The sequence below is a fragment of the Pelobates fuscus genome, chromosome 2, assembly GCF_036172605.1.
Source record: "Pelobates fuscus isolate aPelFus1 chromosome 2, aPelFus1.pri, whole genome shotgun sequence".
In the NCBI taxonomy this organism is placed as follows: Eukaryota; Metazoa; Chordata; class Amphibia; order Anura; family Pelobatidae; genus Pelobates; species Pelobates fuscus.
In genome coordinates, this window is record NC_086318.1 from 396314819 (window position 1) to 396332173 (window position 17355).

The 17355-nt window shown below is 41.1% G+C and overlaps 1 protein-coding gene across 1 annotated transcript; it reads left to right on the forward strand.

The window, feature by feature from the left end:
- The first annotated feature begins 674 nt into the window (after window positions 1-674).
- NEK2 (NIMA related kinase 2) lies at window positions 675-10373 on the forward strand. The gene is made up of 10 exons (XM_063441448.1): window positions 675-984; window positions 1049-1229; window positions 3424-3641; window positions 5132-5372; window positions 6400-6482; window positions 6567-6693; window positions 7208-7427; window positions 7516-7570; window positions 8160-8233; window positions 9521-10373. Exons 2-10 carry the CDS (start codon window positions 1134-1136, stop codon window positions 9733-9735), a joined length of 1329 nt encoding a protein of 442 aa, XP_063297518.1. The 5' UTR covers window positions 675-984; window positions 1049-1133; the 3' UTR covers window positions 9736-10373.
- Window positions 10374-17355: the final 6982 nt, after the last annotated feature.

Sequence of the window (17355 nt, forward strand, 5' to 3'; positions counted from 1 at the left end):
TTCTAACCCTAACCCTAGAAATAGTGGAGGACAGATAACAGGAAAGGTCCAAATAGTTCTTTAACAGGGGTCCTGATGATTCCAAGTTTTTTTTTTATTATTATTATTTATAAGAAATTAGTTTTTTTTTGTAGTTTTTACAGTAAAACCAAGCATATAGGGATATTCACTAACGTGACGTGAGAATTCACAATAAATTTCAAATTTAAGGTCAAAAAAGCCAAAATGAAAAAATCCTCTAAATCAGCGATGCTTTTAATTTGGCTACTTTTAAATTCTCTTTCAATTCCCACTTTAGTTAATAGCCCTCTAGGAGTCTCTGCTATAATTTTTTTTTTGGCAAACACAAAATTATTGTACATGGAGCCTAATGAGTACATTTACATTTAGATAAATAAGCAGGGTTATCCAGTTTATTTCAAACTAAGGCCAGAGTAGCCAAACTGAGAGCTGACTTGGAGAATGTTTCCAATTCAACTATTTTCACCTTAAATTCTCCTTGAATTGTCACTTTAGTGAATAATCATGCTAATGTTTATATTGAATTGATTGGAGACCCTCACTGTGGTGAATAGTCTGTTGTTATGTGTTTTAGGACAGGTGCTGTTATACAGTAAGCCAGGGGCCTATAATAGGCAGCCAGCTGTCTATGGAGCAGGAGCCGCCTGGGCCTGGCGGCAGTTGTCACTGAGCAGCTGGCCACACGCTCTCTTTCAAATGCCCGCGCTTTCCTGGCGCGGCATCCGTTACCTGGCAACAAGTCAAGCCGACTCACGCCTCCCTCCTCCGGCGGTGACGTAGAGGCAGCGGTTGGGACTGTCGCGTGGCTACAGCTTGTTTAGATCTCAGCGGCCAATCACAGAGCGCGGACCTGTAGGGAGACAGCCAATCGGCTAGCGGGAAGCCGAGCGCACGCAGCCAATCGGGTGACAGAGTGGTTAGGAAGCTCGGAGTTTGAAACGCACGGTCTGCAGGCGCCGTGAGGTGACAGTTTGCGGCTCGGTGTCCGCCGTGAGGTGACAGTTTGCGGCTCGGTGTCCGCCGTGAGGTGACAGTTTGCGGCTCGGTGTCCGCCGTGAGGTGACAGTTTGCGGCTCGGTGTCCGCTGTCAGACCCGGTTATCGGAAGCCGAGATGCCGTCCCGCGTGGAGGATTACGAGGTGCTGTTCACCATTGGCTCGGGCTCCTATGGGAAATGCCAGAAGATCCGCAGGAGGTCGGACGGGAAGGTGAGCGGCTCGGGGCTTTATTACCGCTGGCGATGTCTGCTGGCAGTACATTTGGCCAGACGGCGATGCTGAGAGGGCCTGCAGTGTGCGGGTAACCCCAGGGCAAGGCTGGTCAGAAGGTACATGGCTAGAACTACAACTACCGTGATGCTTTGCCAGGTGTAAGGCTGTGATAGCATCATGGGAGATGTAGTTCTGTGACAGCTTTGCCTCTGCTTCCTGGACACTGTAAACAGCAGGGGGACAAAGGTAGACTCAATGCCGTGGCAGTGGTACGTGCCCCTTAATGCTTTGTGAGCGGTTAGAGCATCATGGGAGTTGTAGTCCCTACAGCACGGTGGGTATTCCTTTTACCTTGTCACCTTGGCTAAAACCTATAGCCATTACAATATGTGGGTATCTGAGCCCTTCAGGTTATTACCCGATAGGAAATAAAGTGGTGCACACTGTACACCAAGCATGTCAAACTCAAAGGCTAACACGGGCCAAATAAACAAGGTTCAAGTTTATGGAATGTAGCTTTATTTAGAAAAGTACAGTATAAAAAAAAAAGTTGCCAAAAAATAGCTAATTTATTTTAAGGACACGTGCATTTGCATATACCAATGTTTCAGTCCAAATACCTCGACATATTAAGAAAAGTTTTGTAATGGGTCTGAAATGGTGCATGTATGCTGTTGAACAGCTGTAAAAAAAAAAACACATTACGTTATCTTGTTGATTTTTGAAGTACACTGAGTGTGTTCTTCACTTTGGTTGAGGTCATTGGGAGGCTGTTGGCTAATCCGCATTTCCATGGGGAGTGTTCAGCCCCCCGTTTTAATACATTGCCCCCAAATCCAGTACATTGCCTTCTCCTCCCATTCTAATACACTGCCCCTTAATTTAATACACTGCCCCTCCACTCTAATTGAATAAACCGACCATCCTCTCCGCACTCTAATTTAATACTCTGCCTCCCCTCACTCTAATACACTGCCCCCTCCCCAATTTAGTACATGCTGTTGTATTTTCCCACAAGACAAGAATCAGACCTGTCTTGCGGCTGGTCGCAGCCACAACACAAAGTGGCCCCAGGGCAAGTGGGCCGAACATGCCGTAAGTTTGACCTGCTTGGTGTACACTGTGTTGATATCTGAGACCTTCAGGCTCTATTGCCCTCTGTGAAATAAAGTGAGCACCATGTGGATATCTGAGGCCATCATGATATTACCCCCTGTAAAATAAAGTGTACACCATGTGGGTATCTGAGGTCTTCAATTTATTAATCCCTATAAATAAAGTGTACATCAAGTGGGTATTTGAGGCCTTCAGGCTATTTACCCAGGGAAATAAAGTATACACCTTCTAGGTTTCTGAGGCATGCTGGTTCTTATTAACACTAAAATGAAATAACAAGCACTCTGAGGGAACCTGTACAATGTTTGGGTATTAACTAGCTTGATATTGTCCATGTGAAGAAAGGCACTAGAATCCATGGAATCTGTCATTCATATAATGCAACATTTTCCAGCATTTAGCATAGCAAGTTGACTGTTGTGCCCTGATTCACATCATGCTCGGCCACCTTTTAACACCAAGGTTTTTTTTCTGCCAAACATGATAGTTGTAGAAAAGTGACAAAGGAAAATAAGAACTGCACATTTTAGGTCCAAATAAGTCTGCATGTTCCTGCAATTCCCTTGCTAATGTCCCTCTATTCCCAATGCTAAATAGACCTGTATCTCCTCCCTAGATTACAACAGCTAATGGCTGGCAGCATACCATATAGAAAAATACTCCTAAATCTTCCCATTGAGATCTTAACTCATGTCTTTGTTTTTGCGTTTCTCAATTTGTCTTTGTGATTTTGACCAGGTAAAACCTCATAGCAGATTCTGTATGAAATGCAGAACATGCTTTCTTTTCCTAAATTCTGTTATACATAATCCTAAGGCTTTGTTTTATGCAATAATTTATGCCATCTGAAGCCAGTAGTCAAGGCAGATCTTTCACAATTCTATTACAATGGGATACTGAAAAATGGGGATTGCTAGTGCCTTGTGGATGTGACTGCCACCACTGATTTAGACTAGTTTCTTTGCATGTTTTACTGGGTCCAAGAAGGGAGCTAAGAATGACCTCTTCCGTTTTTAGGATGTCTAAAATGGGCAATGAAATCTGGATGTCCTCATTTTTATTTATCCTCTTTCAGGTGCTGGTATGGAAGGAGCTAGACTATGGAACCATGACAGAGGCTGAAAAGCAAATGCTAGTTTCTGAAGTAAACCTTTTGAGGGAACTGAAGCACCCCAATATTGTCCGCTACTATGACCGCATCATTGATCGAACAAACACTACTCTATATATTGTGATGGAGTATTGTGAGGGTGGGGACCTGGCTACCCTTATTGCAAAATGCACAAAGGATAGGTATGCATCAAATGAGCAGTACTTTTGTCTGAAACGCTTGATGTTTTTGCGTTGTCCCTAAGTAAGGCAAAACTTGCTTTATGAAAATGGATTTTCCTGTATATGCATTGTGTGCCTAAAAATCTCTCTTTCCCACTAGCATGAAATGCCAATTTTGTTTCTTCTGCACACTCTTGTCATAGCAGTCCTAGATGTACAATTATTCCTGCTGCAAAGATACAATTGGCTTCCCTCTAGACACACTACACTGAGAGTGGGGATTTATATAATTTAGAGGTTTATATAATTTAGGATTTCTCTTGAATCTGCTCTTTTATAAAATAAGCAAACATGCCTGTAACCCCTCAAGCACTTCGGCCAGCTGCTCTTAAGAAATGTACTTTTTTTTGCATTTCCCATGCCTTTACTTTACTCTTAAGCAACTGCCAGTAGGAGCTTTGGACTAGAAGATAAGGTAATTGCTTGCTGACACAGGGCTTAAAGGGACACTCTAGGCACCCAGACCACTTCTGCTCATTGGAGTGGTCTGGGTGCCAACTCCCACTACTCTTAACCCTGCAACTGTAATTATTGCAGTTTTCTATAAACTGCAATAATTACATTGCAGGGTTAACTCCACCTCTAGTGGCTGTCTACTAGACAGCCACTAGAGGTCACTTCCTGGGTTCTAGCACAGGAAACCTGTGCTAGAGCGTCGCTGGACGTCCTCACGCTGTGTGAGGACCTCCAGCGTCGCTCAAAACCCTATAGGAAAGCATTGAAATGATTTTTCAATGCTTTCCTATGGGGAGACGTAATGCGCATGTGCGGCATTTCCGCGCATGCGCATTAGGTCTCGCCGGCGGGCGAGATCAGTCTCGCCCACCGGCCGACGCAATCACTGGGAGGAGCATCGCGGATGCGGAGACAGCGACGAGGGACATTGCCGCTGTCCCAGGTAAGTGACGACTGAAGGGGTTTTCACCCCTTCAGTAACCGGGGATTGGGGGGTGGGAGGGAGAGGGTCCCTCCAGTGCCAGAAAAACGGATCGTTTTTCTGGCACTGGAGTTTCCCTTTAAAACAGATTCAAAGTCTTCTGACTTTGGAAGTGCATCCAGTATTTCTCTATGAGAGCAAACCACGAAGTGGAACAATTTTGTTGCTCTTATCACTCCCTATTTTGGTGATGACACACCTTCCTCCATAATTTCTTAAACGGAAGCTAGTTGTGGTCTGCACAGCTCTTAGCAGGAGGGTGTCATCAGAACAAGAAGCATTAAACTCCTGCTAATGCGGGATCATATTTGTATGAGTTTATGTATACAAAGATGGACACTGCAAATTTGTAGAGGGACGTTGTTTTTGTAGCAAAACTTGAGAAATTTGATTTAAGAAAAAATGTCAAGCATACTGTTACCTTGTGTATGAGTTAATCAAATGTTCTACTACATGCATGGCTACGTCATAAAAGGTATGAAATATGATTAATTCTGTTTTTGTTTTTTTTTAGGCAATATTTAGAGGAAGATTTTATTCTTCGTGTGTTTGCTCAGCTTGCTTTAGCCCTGAAGGATTGTCACAGAAGAACTGATGGAGGTCACATCGTTCTACACCGCGATCTCAAACCTGCCAACATATTTCTTGATGCCAAAAAGAATGTTAAAGTTGGAGATTTTGGCTTGGCCAGAATATTAAATCATGACACCAGCTTTGCAAAAACATTTGTAGGAACTCCTTATTACATGTCCCCTGTAAGTACTCCATGGTTAAGTTCTCTTTAGTCTGACCTGTAAATTTGAAAAAGTGCTAAGTCAACCTTTCAAATTTAATGTATACCTGGCTGTATCAAAAAAATCCTCGAATGTATGGGAGTTTTAAACCTGCTTAGCTTTTCTTAGTAGTGCTGTGCATGAACACCCCTCCATGCATGTTGCTCAAAGTGTACAGCCACACATATTGCTTTAAACTGCAAGGATACAGCTATAGTTTAAAACTTTTTGTACAACTGAGCTTCTGGTGCATTGGAGAAATTAAAACGCCCTATTAAAGGGACTGGAACCCCACCCACTAAACATGGTTTTGGTTCATACCCATTGTGTTTTTATATGTATTCATTTTTCTTTCTGTCCATTGCTTCCTCATTAAAGTATGTTTGGTTCAGCCAGTGTTAAGTATGCTAGCTTAATTTAGAATATTGGTTGGAACTCATTATACATTTCCTGAATCCTTGCCATAGACGTTTACCCTTTTTTTAAAATGTATTTTCATTTTTTTTGATCTTCCTGGCCAAGTTTATGCTCATGTTTGTGTTGCTAATTTGGATACTTTATTTCTTTAATCATCATTATTATGCTGTCAGCATATTGGTAAAGGCAACAAGTATGTAGCTGTAGATAAAGTGCTTCCAGGTAATGCAGTCATCCAAAAACCTGTCACCTGGGGATGATGCAGCTGGGTGTACAACTACACTTTCCAGAACTCTAAGTTGCTGAGGGGACCAATTTCTGGATAAGTATCTTTATCTGTTCATGCAATTGGTTGGGACTTCTCAAAGTCCAATGTATAGATTAAATCTTTTGATCCTTGTAAACGTGTAATCCACAGTTTTTGTGACAAATTAAGCCTTTTCTCTTCGATCATTTCCTGTTGTCTAGGATTCTGTGTCATGTGTGAACATCACTGCACTTAAGCAGGATTGTGCCTATTGTACTTTACACACATTCTGTAAATTGGCGCCCCTAGAACTGTCTGATGTTGTCTTTCACTCCAATCTTGCAGGAGCAGATGAATAGAATGTCCTATAATGAAAAGTCTGATATCTGGTCGTTGGGATGTCTTCTGTATGAGCTGTGTGCTCTCTCGTAAGTAAGATCTAGGACTTTTACCTAAAGATGGGATCGGACACAAGTATGGATTGTAACTGTAGTTTTTATTTTCATGTTGAGGCCGCCATTTACAGCTTACAATCAGAGGGATCTGGCAGAAAAGATACGAGAAGGGAAATTTCGACGGATTCCTTATCGCTATTCAGAAGAACTGAATAAATTAATTACAAAAATGTTAAATCTTAAGGTAGGACCCCTCCCTGCTTTTATTGCCTTGTGTCTTGAACATTTTCCTTTCCCACATGATAGTGTGTGTATATATCATTTCTTAAACAGTTGGGTTTAATCGGTTAGATCCTTTGTTGTTACCTAGAGAATAATCCTAAATTCAGGTGTTTCTGTATTTCCCCAAGTATAAATACAGACAGGGTTATTTACAAAAGTGAGAACTGTCATGAATTTCAAATTTAAGGACAAAGTAGCTGAACTGGAAAAAATCTCACTTTTTAGTGAATCAACTTAATAACCTAATATATAAATCTATCTTTGTCACATTTTCCAGTAGCCATTGGCAAATGAGAATTTGACCCTGGTGAGCATACCATAGCTTGCAAAGGCAAGTAACTTTTAAAGCTTGCCTTGTAGCCTAGGACTTTAAATTATAAGCCCTCAGAGAGAAATATTAATTAAATAATAAATTACTGTAGTTAATTAACAATTAATGGAGAACCATGTGATTTTTAATTTTTTTTCCATCTTAGGACTTCCTGAGACCTTCAATAGAAGACATTTTGCAGCATTCTCTATTAACGGAGTGGGTAACAGAAGAACAGAATAAAATATCTGATAAAGGAGCCCGGAGATCTGCAGAAGCAGAGTGCTCTGTTCATCCAGACCCTGTCCACTCAGAACTTCGATTAAAAGAGCAGCAATTGCAAGCAAGAGAAAAGGCATTGAAAGAGCGGGAAGAACTTCTAGAGCGTGAGTTAGGACCGTTGGCACTTTAAAGAATATAGGCAGGGCTAATCTTTCCACAACTGATGATTCATTGTGACTTTCTTTCCCCTAGAGAGGGAGCGAGAGCTGTGTGTGCGTGAAAGACTTGCGGAGGACAAGCTGGCAAGGTAGTGTTCGTTTGTTTCCAACCTACATTACATTAAAGGTGGGGGGAATAATGTCTTTGAAATGGGTTTCCTGAACAAATATCCAATTCAAGTGCCTGTGAGGGAAGTTCTAATATTTATAACAAGCCTTTTATAGGTGCAGTACTAGCCAATGAGACTGCTACAACCTGACACAAACATTCCCAACTATTCATTCAATTCTTATAACTACTGAGATTTCTGTGTTTTTCTGTATGGCAGTATAGAACATGGATTTAAAATTTCCACTTGCACACTAACAAATGACAAGTGGAAATTAAGTCCTGGTTTGTGTGCCACGGACGCTCCCCTCACTGCCTCTGAGGATGCCTGCAATGACAGTTTAAAGCTCTGTAAACATTTGCCATTCCTTACCAGCTGTGCAGAGTGTATGTTAAATTGCTGATACAGCCCATATCCTTTAGTCAGGATGACGGTTACAAGAAGGAGCAGTACAAGAAAATGTCTCTATTCTTCCCCTCATCATGTAGATGAGGAGCTGACAAGGGATTGGTCCCCCTAACTTTGCTGTGATGTTTAAATTATGTCCTCTTGTCCATTTTTCTTTTAGGGCAGAAAACCTGATGAAGAATTTCAATGTGATGAAAGAGCAGTGGTATCCACCTGCTTTTGACAGTGGCATAGGTATGAGACCCAGAAGGAAGCCCCTGGAGCCGTTAAATGACTGGAATAATTATTAGTGTTGTTCTCAAAGAACATTATTTATAGTCTTTAAAACTTGATATTTTAAATATTGCACTTTACTTTTTCTGTTTTAAATAAAGTTTATTTTAATTTTTTATCTCATGGCTAGTTAATAATAAAAAGTATACATCTAGATGTAGGCTCCCCTTCTTCCATATTTTATTTTGAAGTTGTTTTGTGTAAGATGAAATTCTCATTTTATTATTGTTATTATTATTATTACGACTTTCCTGACCGCTCAGGTAGGCTAAGTGGACACCAGTGTTTCTACACTGACCTACTGTATCAATCAGGTTACACAGGAGGGGCACCTAATTATTTTCTTAATTAAACCAGCAGCTAATTGCCATGATTTTAAATAGCCCCTACATGTAGAGAACACTGACTATTTAGCAGTTCATATCATAATAATGCAAAACATATAAAGCTTAAAAGAATGGCATGCCTAATCGGCTGCACAAATGGTGCAGATCTGCCTTGTGGGAGCATGTTACAAAATGGAAAGTAAGACTTTACATGAAGACTTTTGCCAACATAACAGATTTGAAAATATTTTCACATACTGCTATACCCACGTTTTGCTTTTAATTCCCTACAGTTTTTGGTTTAGAAACCAAGCTTGACCATACTCTAACTTAATAATTAGAAAAAAAGAAAGGCCCCTGCCTCTTTCACCAGGATAGAGGCAAGTTGTGGTGAGCCCTGCCTCTCACCACATGTTGCATGCTTTGTATTCTACAATGCAGGTTGTACATGTTACTGGCAGGTCTCCCTTATCAGTTACTTGAAGCTGTGTTTGGTAGTCTTTCTATGAACACAGTTTTGTGCTGTAAGTGTAACAATAGGTATACTGTGTGTCATTTTAAATCTGTACACCTGCAAGCTAATGTATCCCACTGATCAGTTTTAACATGGTTACAAACCTTTTTATTAATTTGCTGTGGCCGAGCTACATTATGCAGCTATTCCATGTTAAAGATCACGTATGCACGTTGGTTTGCTAAATCGATTGGTTTTGTAGCTGTTAGCACAAGTTAGAGAAAATATTCTAAGCGGGTTGGTTATCACCTCCAGCTTTATATAAAAGCTGTTTTGAAATACATTGTTTTCTGTAAAAAAACAAAAAAAAAACACTACTGTATTAGATATACTGTCCCTCTCTTCAATAACACTGAAGAGTCAGTTGAAGAGTTGTTAAAACTCTCATACCCTTCTCCTATGTTGCAGATGGATATCTGGATTCCTCTTCAACTCGCAGTAAGAAGGTTCACTTTGGCACCCAAAGTAAAGAAAATCGCAACATGGACAAATATGGTTTACCACAAGAGAAATGTACGGAACTGAAAAAAAGACTGCAGGCAGCCAACATGCGTGCAAAAGCTTTGAGTGAAATGGAGAAAAATTATCAGCTGAAAAGCCGACAGATATTAGGAATGCGCTAAACGTTCGAGAAACAAATGATTGTACATAATATTTAAAGCTACACTTTTTTCGGTGTGTAGGCCTGTAAATAAATCTTGACTAAACAATATGGAATAAAATACATTGTTGCAATGTAAACAAACTTGTAGAACAAATATTGAACCAGGCTCTTTAAACTATAGCGTTGCTTTCCCTAACAGCAGTCTGTTATTCCCGTGCCAAACCCTCTACTTGACTCATTTAGTGAAATGTTCTAAGCATGTGGTGCGGAATCCAAGATTAGACTTACAATTGTTTCTGCTCCGAAGGATAGTGGTGGCCAACCACAAACTGCTCTCCAGGCACTGGTACTGCCTAATGCTGTCCTCCGCATGGTGCACACTGACTATACATGGCTCCAGATGGCAAAATATAACTTGCAGTTGACTGGAATGTGGTAGACCCGTAAGATTGCTGTACATCTTTCTGATGCCATGGCATAAGCACTGGGCAAATGGTACTATAATGTACAGACACACAGAAAAAAACAGCTTACAGTGCAGCCTGCATTGCCTAATGTTCCAGCCACATAAACACATATTGTTTATCTCCCCCCCCCCCCCCCCATAATTTTTCATTCCCTTCACAATATGTCTTGTGACCTCTGGCAGCTCTTCAGTCTCTGTTCATTTTTTATATGTTTATATTGAGTACTTTTTGTTTCCTTGCTGTGACAGAGTAATTTTTATAATTTAAAATGTAATATATATACCTTAAGTAGGGTAATGCCAGTAGCTCATTTGATCTGTCATTAACCCCTTAAGGACACATGACATGTCATGATTCCCTTTTATTCCAGAAGTTTGGTCCTTAAGGGGTTAAACTACCTTTGTTTTTAAATGTTAAAAGCAGATCTGTCGTTTTTAACCTTTACTAACAGCAATTGAAACTGCTAGCAGTTAATGGGACAAAAAACACCCCCATCCTATCTTTTCAAATATCGCAGGTCATATTAGTTCTGAATAGATGCAACTGTAAAGATTTCAGTGGATGTGTAATTTGTCATGTTTCATTCGATGAGCAATTTGCTCTGGTGATACAGGGGCCTATTCTGCTTCTGCAAAAACTTTCCCCTGGTCACTTTAAGGTTAATAATACATTTTGCTAACTTTAGAATTTTCTGTCCATCTTGGTTAAAGTTGTGCTACATTTGTGTGTAAGGCTGCACAATCCTGCTGGACAGGGACTTTTCAATTATATGAAAAAACCCAACTCCTGATTGGTAGAATGTCCTAGTGTGGCAGGGGTCTGCTTGTTCTCTCATTATTTTATGTTCTGGCATCATTATTATTAGCATTTACTTATAGCACCAACATAGTCTGCATTGCATTACAATAGTAGAAAGGAGATATTTAGAGGTAAAGAAGGCCCTCTTCAAAACAATCTTTCAATCCATGAGGATTTGAGGTAGGTGTATGTATATGTATATTGATAGATTTCTTGCCTAGGGACACTTACTAGTGAGGTGTTCTCACCAGGTTTTAAACCTGAATTTTCTGGTTCTAAGGCAATGATGTTACAGCTACTCTAACCAGCTGAGAAATGTTTAAAATGATTTATTACATGAGAATAAAATAAATTGTATAAGCAATACCATTATTGGCTAACAAAAAGGGTTTTGAAAACATTGAAATGCAAGTTAGTAGGGGTAACCAATGTATGTACAGCCTGTATACACAGTAGTGGGGGCAGAGAATATAAAGAACCACCCCTTCCTTCCCCTTGGAAGGGGTGGTTCTTTATATTCTCTGCCCCCACTACTGTGTATACAGGCTGTACATACATTGGTTACCCCTACTAACTTGTATTTCAACGTTGATTCCCACCCCCCTTTATTTTGTAGGTATAAAAAGCAGTATGTAGTTCCAGGACATTAGTCAATTAAGCGACAATAACCTTATAAACAGATTTGACAAAGATATTTTTTCAGGACACACCAGGACAGAATTGTTACAGCACAGATTGATTACTTTAAAGGGACACTATAGTCACCAGAACAACTACAGCTTATTGAATTTGTTCTGGTGAGTAGAATCATTACCTTCAGGCTTTTTGCTGTAAACACTGTCTTTTCAGAGAAAATGCAGTGTTTACATTACAGCCTAGTGATAACTTCACTGGCCACTCCTAGATAGCGGTTAGAAATCCTTCCTGGGTCATGGCTGCCTAAAATGGATCCAAACATTCAGTATCTCCTCCCTCTGCATGCAGACACTTAACTTTCCTCATAGAGATTCATTGATTCAATTCATCTCTATGAAGAGATGCTGATTGGCCAGGGCTGTATCTGAATTCTGCTGGCTCTACCCCTGATCTGCCTCCTTGTCAGTCTCAGCCAATCCTATGGGCATGCATTGTGATTGGATCAGGCCACCACTTCTGATGATGTCAGAGGTCAGAGTAAGTTCACAGGCAGAGGCAGCAGCTTCAGACTTGAATACAGTAAGATTTTACTATCTTTAGGGAGGCCAAGGGGGCTAGATAGTGGTTGTAACACTATAGGGTCAGGAATACAAGTTAGTGTATCCTTTAAGGTCCATTTATCTGGCATAAATCAATTATTTGTATAATATTCCAATAATAACATTTGGGAGTCTTCCTACAGGTTGTTTTCTTTAAATTGAGGGTATTTATATATAACTATAAGCCATAAACTGAAAACAAATCCCAAATGCTGGATATGCTTGCATTGTATCCCCTGCATACCATACCATCAAACAGCAGAGCATTGCCCCCTGCTGTATTCCATGAGCATCTTCCCCTACTGCATGTTATTATTGCCCCCTGCTGTATACCATGAAACAAATCATCTTCCCCTGCTCCATGCGATCAAACAGGACAGCATCGCCCCCTACTGTATACCATGAAACAAAGCATCTTCCCCTGCTGCATAGTATCAAACAGGACGAGTTACTTGCGCACCCTCCCAAATCCCTATGTACATTTAAATAAATGTAGGTTTTGTAGTATCACTTCAATGGCCATTTAAGTGTAAGCTCACCTGCCATGTCAAGGCAAAATATCTTAGGTGAGTTCTATACTAACTATTCTTGCTGTCTTCAGCTAAAAGGTAAAATCTCTGAGACAGAGAGGGGTGTTTTTATAAACCCCTACACCAAGCATGTCAAACTTGCTGCCCATAATGGATATATTTGCCTTGCGGCCACTTTGTGTTGTGGCTGCGACCAGCTGCAAGACAGGAAACATATTTCCTGTCTGATTCTTGTCTTCCCCCCGCAGGCCAGCCACTCTCCCTTCCCTCCTGTCCACAGTGCCAGAGGAGCGCCTGGCCTGCTTGAGCAGAGAAGAGCAGGGCTGGAATTGGAGAATGGGCGACTCAACTTAAGGTAGGGGAAGAGGGACTTACTTTTTAGTGTAATAAATTGTGGAAGGGGCACGGTGTATTAATTTGAGGGATGGAGGGGGCAGTGTATTAAATGGGGGGAGGGAGTGGGAAGTGTATTAATTTTAGGGTGGGGGCAGTCTATTAATTTGGGAGACGGAGGTGCCCAGTGTATTAAATTGGGGATGGGGGGGCAGTGTATTAATTTGGGGGAGGGAAGGGGGCAGTCAGTGTGTTAAATTAGGCGGAGGGCAATGTACTAATTAGAGGGAACGAGGAGGACCGTGTATTAAATTAGAGTGTTGGGAGGAGGGGCAGTGTATTAAATTATAGTGGAGGGAGGAGGGGCACTGTATTCGATTAAGGGGCAGTTTTGGGATTTATGTGCAGTGTATTCGATTGAACGCTCCCCATGGAGATGCGGATTACCTGCACAGCTTTTTGCCACACATGCACAATAGCCTCCTAATGCTTTCCTATGGGAAAGCATTGGATTGGCTGAGATCATCAAGTTTGATGATCTCAACCGAAGTGAAAAACACACTCAGGACTTCCAAATCAACAAGATAACATCACTTGTTTTTTTACAGCTGTGAAACATTGGTTATATGCAAATGCACGTCTCCTGAAAATAAATTTGCTCTTTTGTTTACTTTGAAGCCCTACGAGCGTGAGGACGTCCAGTTGCAACTTTTTTTATACTGTACTTTTCGAAATAAACCTACGTTTCTTAAGTTTTAGTTTTCTTGCGGCCCACGTAAATTTAAACCTGGCCCGTGTTAGCCTTTGAGTTTGACATGCTTGCGCTTAATAGGGAACACATGGGATGGGTGGCAGCATTGTAACATAGCTGTGTGATACAAAGCAAGTACAAATATACAAAAATAAGTCCTGCTCTTAAGCTCCCACTACTCCTGGGGGCAGCAATGACTATAATACACATCAGCCCCAATATATACAATAAAAATCAAAGAAAAAATGTGCTTGCGCACTATCCAAAATCCCTATGCATATTTAAATAATTGGAGGTTTTTAGTGACACTCCAATGGCCATTCAATTTTAAGCTCACCTGCCACGTCAAGTAATTTTTTTTTCTTTGGTTCTTAGTATATTAGAACCTAAATCTTGCTGCACGCCTGTAGTTACACCTTACATTTTAATATCTCCACGAAATATCAGCCCTTTACCAATGAGGCATCCCAGTATAGAACCAACACATTTGAGGCTAGTAATGCATGCACAAAGAATAATAACTGATATATTCTTCTACTCAATAAACTGGATGCCTATCACTTACTTGGTTATCTCCTTTATTATCTCCTTGAGATAGTCCATAAATTGTAAGATCTGTACTGTCACACAACACACCCATGTGCTATCGTCTTTCTCTGTGTTTCACAACTCATGCTGTGTCTAATTTTCCATTCGCAAAAATAAAAAACAGATTTTCAGCACTTAATTTTATTGGTGTTTAACCTTGTGACTGAGAAACAACACGAGAGGGCAACGCACACACGGCAATTATCCTGTATTAGAGAAAGCTTTACTGGAATACCCTTGTCGTCCTGGACGTTTGTACCTTAATATTGTACTTTGCAAACCTTTCCTTGCTATAGCTATAACTTGAGTATGTTTGCTCCACTTTTTCCTTCACCGATTGCCATATTTTGCAAACAGCATGAGACAAAGTAGTCCCAAGTTCAGGGCATGTCTTCCGATATTCTGTTGGAATATACAAAACTAGTCATTGTCAGGGTTATTAACTAAAGGCCAAATAGGCCCAAACAGAAAATGGGGAAAAAACATTCTGCTACATATGGGTCTATTCGGACTGCAAAATCCGGAGATTGTTGACGGAATTCATTAATTTCCCGCTTTAATTTTGCCTAGATGGTAGCTGGGCCAAACTCCACCAGACAGCTAAAAAATCTGGAGCGAATGCGTTAAATCCCGGCTTGAGAAATTCAACTCCGTGCCAAACAGTTTGCCCAAATAGTTAAAAACTCTCTGCAGCACGAGGAGTAATTAGGTGGTGGCTGGCCAATACTTGCTAGCCAGCCGCCACATTAAAATGTTTTTTTGTTTTGTTTTTTGCAATCAGGCTTATTTGTGTTAAATAGTTTTTTATTTCGTATGCAAAAGAATAGCAGACATATAATGGTTTTAAAAAATAACACTCTGTTGCCTGCGCAGAGGCATAGTACGTCAAACAAAGGTAAGGCAAATTACATATTTCTCATCAGTTCTGACATGGACAATGGTAAGCAATTTGCAGCATTTGGGAATGCAATCTGCGTATGTATGCAGCAAGGGTTTGAGGCTGAGCTATCTACTGATATAGTACGTGGAGCAAGGAACACAGTTGTATTAAGCACACATGGCATAGGTGATATAGCGGTCAGATAGCATGAGGCAGCTCAATAAATCTTTGATGGGTGCAATATAACAGCGCCTGATTAGGCCGAAACAGATAAGTCTGCTTCATTCTTGCTAAGTTTAGAAATGGCATTTTACGGTACTGCTTGTTTAAGTTATGCCTATCTAGGTAAGCGGTAAAGCTTGCAGCAGAATTAATCGTATGTGCGAAATGAGAAACTTCGTTATTCCATGGTAAACTAATATAAGTCAAAAAGTAAATAACAAGTGACCGCAGTGTAAAAATAAGGCCTCTGGAGGCAACAGGGTGTTGATAACTTATAAACTAAATAAGGTCAACCATAGGAGCTGCATTCATGTTGATGTAGAATTATTAAAAACCTGTATTGAACCTGTGTTGAATTTTTGCACTAACTCCATTTTAAACCACATTACCTGACAGATCCTCCATTTTAAACTACATTACATGACAGAATTTCCTAACAGCATTTAGTGTAATGAATAGAGACTGTATTTTCTATAAAGACATGACTAACCCCGGAATTATTGAATCTCCTGTAACATGCAACAAAGTATAGCCAAGGCCATGGGAAGCTGGCCTAATGAAATGTTCTATTCATAAAAAGAACCCTGAACCTGACCACGAGTCTGACATCACTAACTATGCAAAATGACGCCCAAGCCCCCCTTCCCACCGAATAAGCCTCGTGCTGGGTAAGATGGCGCTTGAGCCATCTGTCCACACCCGTGTCCAGAACAATACCACCTCCCGGTGGGAGGACACCTAGCTAACCACTTAGTTCTTGAGCCAATTAATAATATTGATGGGTGGACATTGACATAGCCACTTAACATTTAATCCAATTAATGATGTTTATTTACTGATATCTTGATATGCAATGATGATGTAATTTTGCTCTCATAAGGGTCTGCGAGCCCGCTTTTTATCAGATGCCATTAAATTTTCTCGAAGTTATTTTAACCTGAACTCCGTGTGTCAGTGTGAATTTACTTCTGCGTATACGCAATTTAATCATCTCAGATTTGGACAGGAACAGATAGATATTCAAACATATTTGTTTATTTCTAAAGTAATCTACATCAATTTGGCGCATCCAACGTGGGGCACCGGGCTATGGCCTCTGGCCGGTAAGCCGTCCTAAGGAAGACGCTGTTGGACGGAGGAATCCGGGGGGAAGGAAAGGAGATTGATCACCTCCCTGTACACGGTAGAGACTACTGCAGAGCCTATCCGGTATGTTCCAGCCCCTTTGATTGACCCGTCCACGTGTCTGTGACTGCTACCGAGAGGACATCAAAGACAGGTAATATCTTGCCCGGTGCCTTATTGTTACCCACTTGTTTACCTGCATTTAGTCTATCTGTTGCCTGGGTGTGTTGCTATTGGTCTGTCTTTAGCTTAAGTGCCCGGGTAGAGTGTTTATCTGTGTACCCCTTTTGGGATAAAGGGGGGTGGACCTGTGGAAGTTTGCCTGGGGGTCCTCTGTTTGTCTGTTTACCCCTTTTGGGTTAAAGGGGGGTGGACCTGGGGGTGTGTGCCTGGGGTCCTCTGTTGCCTGTTTACTCCTTTTAGGAGCCACGTGGCTGTGGCTGTAGGGAAAAAGGGGGGTGGACCTGTGGAAGTTTTCCTGGGGGTCTTCTTTGCCTGTTTACCTCTTTTAGGTGCTGGGTAGCTGCAGCAGTAAGGAAAAAGAGGAGGGGGGAATCTGTGGAGGGGTGTAGACTCATTACTTCCTGGGGATTCCCCATGGTGTCACTTTGATAGCCTAGCTAGCCTCATTGTGCACATAACTCTGCTTGCAGAGAGGTGGTACCCTCCAGCTTCGAGCGCTGAGGCTGGTGGAATTCCAATTTTATTTG

What these genes read in the sequence shown, in the direction of transcription:
- NEK2 (XM_063441448.1), top strand. Translation starts at nt 1,134, where the DNA reads ATGCCGTCCCGCGTGGAGGATTACGAGGTGCTGTTCACCATTGGCTCG. An exon ending in GCAAAATGCACAAAGGATAG is followed by an intron (nt 3,642 to 5,131) that starts GTATGCATCAAA and finishes GTTTTTTTTTAG; the next exon opens with GCAATATTTAGAGGAAGATT. An exon ending in CTCCTTATTACATGTCCCCT is followed by an intron (nt 5,373 to 6,399) that starts GTAAGTACTCCA and finishes CCAATCTTGCAG; the next exon opens with GAGCAGATGAATAGAATGTC.